Source organism: Belonocnema kinseyi, chromosome 8 (genome assembly GCF_010883055.1).
Source record: "Belonocnema kinseyi isolate 2016_QV_RU_SX_M_011 chromosome 8, B_treatae_v1, whole genome shotgun sequence".
In the NCBI taxonomy this organism is placed as follows: Eukaryota; Metazoa; Arthropoda; class Insecta; order Hymenoptera; family Cynipidae; genus Belonocnema; species Belonocnema kinseyi.
The window spans coordinates 31,807,635-31,810,988 of NC_046664.1; the positions used below are offsets into that span (position 1 = coordinate 31,807,635).

Here is a 3,354-nt window from a genome sequence, read left to right on the forward strand (position 1 = left end):
ACGTACTTTATTGTGCTCTAATACATTTCCCAAAGTTTCAGCTCGATATTTTATTTACAAAAAAAGTTCTTAGGTTCAAAAAAACATTCAGTGAACGGAAAATGTGAGGTCGGTAATATAGGTATTTAGCTGTGTCACATGCCCTTAATAGGTAAAAAATTGAATTAAATATGAAACGCTTTGAATTCCTAAGATTTCAGTCGGAATATTACAATTCATATAATTATTCAATTTTCAATTAAAAGAGACGAATTTTCAAGAAAATAATTAAATTTTTAACTAATTAGTTAAACTTTCGAACAAAATATAATGAATTTTTTATTTAGTTGCATTTTGTAAACCAAATGTCCAATTTTAAAGCCAAAAATACCAATTTCTTGAAGACAGTTGAATTATTAGCCTGAAAAGTTGAATTTCCCACAAAAAAGTTCATTTTTAACCAAGATGGATGCATTTTTTAACAAAAAACGTTACTTTTCCATTACGAAAGATTAATTTTGAATCACGAAAGACAAACTATATATCCAAAAAGAAGAATATTGATCAAAAAAGTTGAATTATCTGCCACAAAATATGACTTGTGAACAAAACTATTTAATTCTCCATCAAATCATCAATTTTCAATATTCTCTGTTAAAATGGTATAACTTTTTATAATTTTGAATTACAAATTTGAGAGTTTCATTGTCATTAAAATTAAAACTACTTATATCTAACTATACTCACCATTTTATTCGGAAAATTATCTCAATTTTTTAAATTAAAAGACCAAACATTTTTTTGAAATTTTATCTTTTTGGAAGAATTCAACTGTTTTTGTTTTGAGATTAAAACCTTTTTCGGTTAAAAATTCAATTACTAGATTAAAAGTTGAGTTACTAAATTAAAAATTCATTTTTTGTTTGATGATTAATTTTTTTGTTGAAAATTAAACTTATTGGCAGAAAATCTAAGTATTTTTTTGAAAATTCGTCATTTTGGTTTGAAAATTCAACTGTTTCGCTAAAAAATTCTACTCTTAGAATAAAAATAATCTATTTGGTTGGAAATTGATATTTTCTGCTTAAAAATTTAACTGTTTGAAAAAAATTGTCTTTTTAGCTTACAAATTCAAGGAAAGTTAATCTAAAATCAAATACTGTGTTTTTTTATCCAAAAATGTAAGTTTTCAACCAAAAGGATTAATTTTCTATCAAAAAAGACAAATTTCTAATTTAAAAAATAAATTTTAAACCAAACAGGTGCATTTTAAACAAAAAAATATATAATTATAACCAAAAATCGAATTGTTAATATTTTAATAAAAAAAATTAATTTGCAAAAAAAATGTATAAGGGATCGTCCACAAATTACGTAAGGCGTTTTTCTTTTATTTGAATAAAGATGAGCATAAAAATGCTGTGAAGTTGAAAAGGACACAACGATATAAACAAAAGAAAAACATCTTACGTAATTTGTGGACGATCCCTAATTTGTAACCAGAGAAAAATAAATTTTTAATGAAAAATGTAATATTTAATAAGTCAATCAAAACAGATTTCAATTTTATATCACAGTTGAATTCAAATAAAAAAAGATGAATTTTCAACAAAAGACATGAATTTTTAACCAAATAGTTGAATTTTTAACTAAAAAAGATTAGTTTTCGACTAAAAAAAAGATTAAATTTCCACGAAAATTGAATAGTTTAATTTGCAGTTTTAAGAAATTAATTTTCAACAACAAAGAAATAGGAATTTACAACCAGAGATGAATCTTTTTAAAAAAATGAATTTTTAACAAAGTAGTTTAATTTTTCAGCCAAAAAAATGAATTCGGAAAGAAGAATGTAATAGTCCATACCCAAAAAAACCGATTTCAATATGATATTAATTACAGTTTAATTCATCTACAAAAGATGAATTAGGTAGTTTAATTTGAAGTTTAAAAAAAATGAATTTTTAACAACAAAAAACGAATTTTCAAACAAAGAGATGAATCTTTTCAATAAATTTACAATGAGAAAAATGAATTCTCAACGACAAATTTAATAGTTTATACTTCAACCAAAACAGATTTTAATTTTATATCAATTACAGTTTAAATCAACCAGAAAATATAAATTTTTTACCAAAACAGATGAATTTTCAACTAAAAAGGATTAATCTTCTACCAAAAATTAAATAGTTGAATTTGCAGTTTAAAAAAATCAATTTTTAGCAAGAGAAACGAATTTTCAACCAAAGAGATTATTCTTCACATAAAAAAAAAATTAATTTTTCACAATGTACTTGAATTTTCAATCCAAAAGCTTAATTCTAAGCGAGAAATGTAATACTTGATATTTTAACAATGAAAAAATTTAACTTTGAATCAGAAACATATTTTTATTTCAACAAAAAAAACGAATTTTAACGAAATAGGCGATTTCTAAACAATGCATGTAATAATTTTCAGTCTAGAAAGAACAAAAAATTTAAGAAAAAAAGTGAGGAGCTTTCTAACAAAAAAGGCGACTTAAAAAAAAACAATTGAATTTTAAACCAAAAAGGATGACTTTTAACAAAATTGTTGAGTATAATAGTACATTTTCTGATTAAAAATAATCAACTTTGAACGAAAAATAATTGGATTCTATTAATTTATTTCGCATTTAAGCGAAAAAAAAACAGACTATGTATCTCGAAAATGGCAGAAAACCAGAGATTCTTTTTAAAAAAAGGGGGAATAGGAGAAAAAGTCTAAAGTCTCATCTTTGTTTTCTAATGTATTGGCATTTTTTTCCAGATTCTTGAAATTTCATCGAAACCTTGTAGAGAAAAATGGGAAAAATTGGGTCCAAATTCTCGACTTGAGATGTTTTCAGAGATTTTTCGAAGTTATGTCAAAAGAAAATGTTAGTTGAGTAGAGAATATGGAGTCTTATATTACCATGAATTTCATGTTTCCAGTTCCTGACGCCTCTGTTCCTGCAGTCGAAATCTGTTCACTCAGATCGGCAGCAGGAATGATTTTCTCAGCGAGAGTGACTCTGTAGTTTTCGAGGAAGATGAACTTTAATTTTTCCCCGACGATGGGATCATTGTTGACGACATTGCTAACACTGCAGATGAGCTTGATGATCTTTTTTGCCAAATGATAACCTGGAGCAGCTTTGCCACCAATCATCACAGTTCTGGGCACAAATGGAGCCGAAGGGTTTCTCTTGATTCGGTTGTAAAGCGTGATGACGTGCAAGCAATTCAGAAGCTGCCTCTTATACTCGTGAATACGTTTCACCTAAAAATTTGGAGAGAATATTTATTTATTTTATTTATTTTATTTATTTTATTTATTTTATTTATTTTATTTATTTTATTTATTTTATTTATTTTA

General features: G+C 25.3%; 1 protein-coding gene across 1 annotated transcript in view; it reads right to left on the reverse strand.

Annotated features, from left to right (window-relative positions):
• LOC117179157 (glycogen phosphorylase) overlaps positions 1 to 3,354 on the reverse strand; it is a 46,484-nt gene that overhangs the window by 9,283 nt on the left and 33,847 nt on the right. Inside the window, exon 8 of the mRNA XM_033370856.1 lies at positions 2,911 to 3,258. Within this exon, the coding sequence (XP_033226747.1) occupies positions 2,911 to 3,258 (348 nt within the window). The remainder of the gene's footprint in view (positions 1 to 2,910; positions 3,259 to 3,354) is intronic.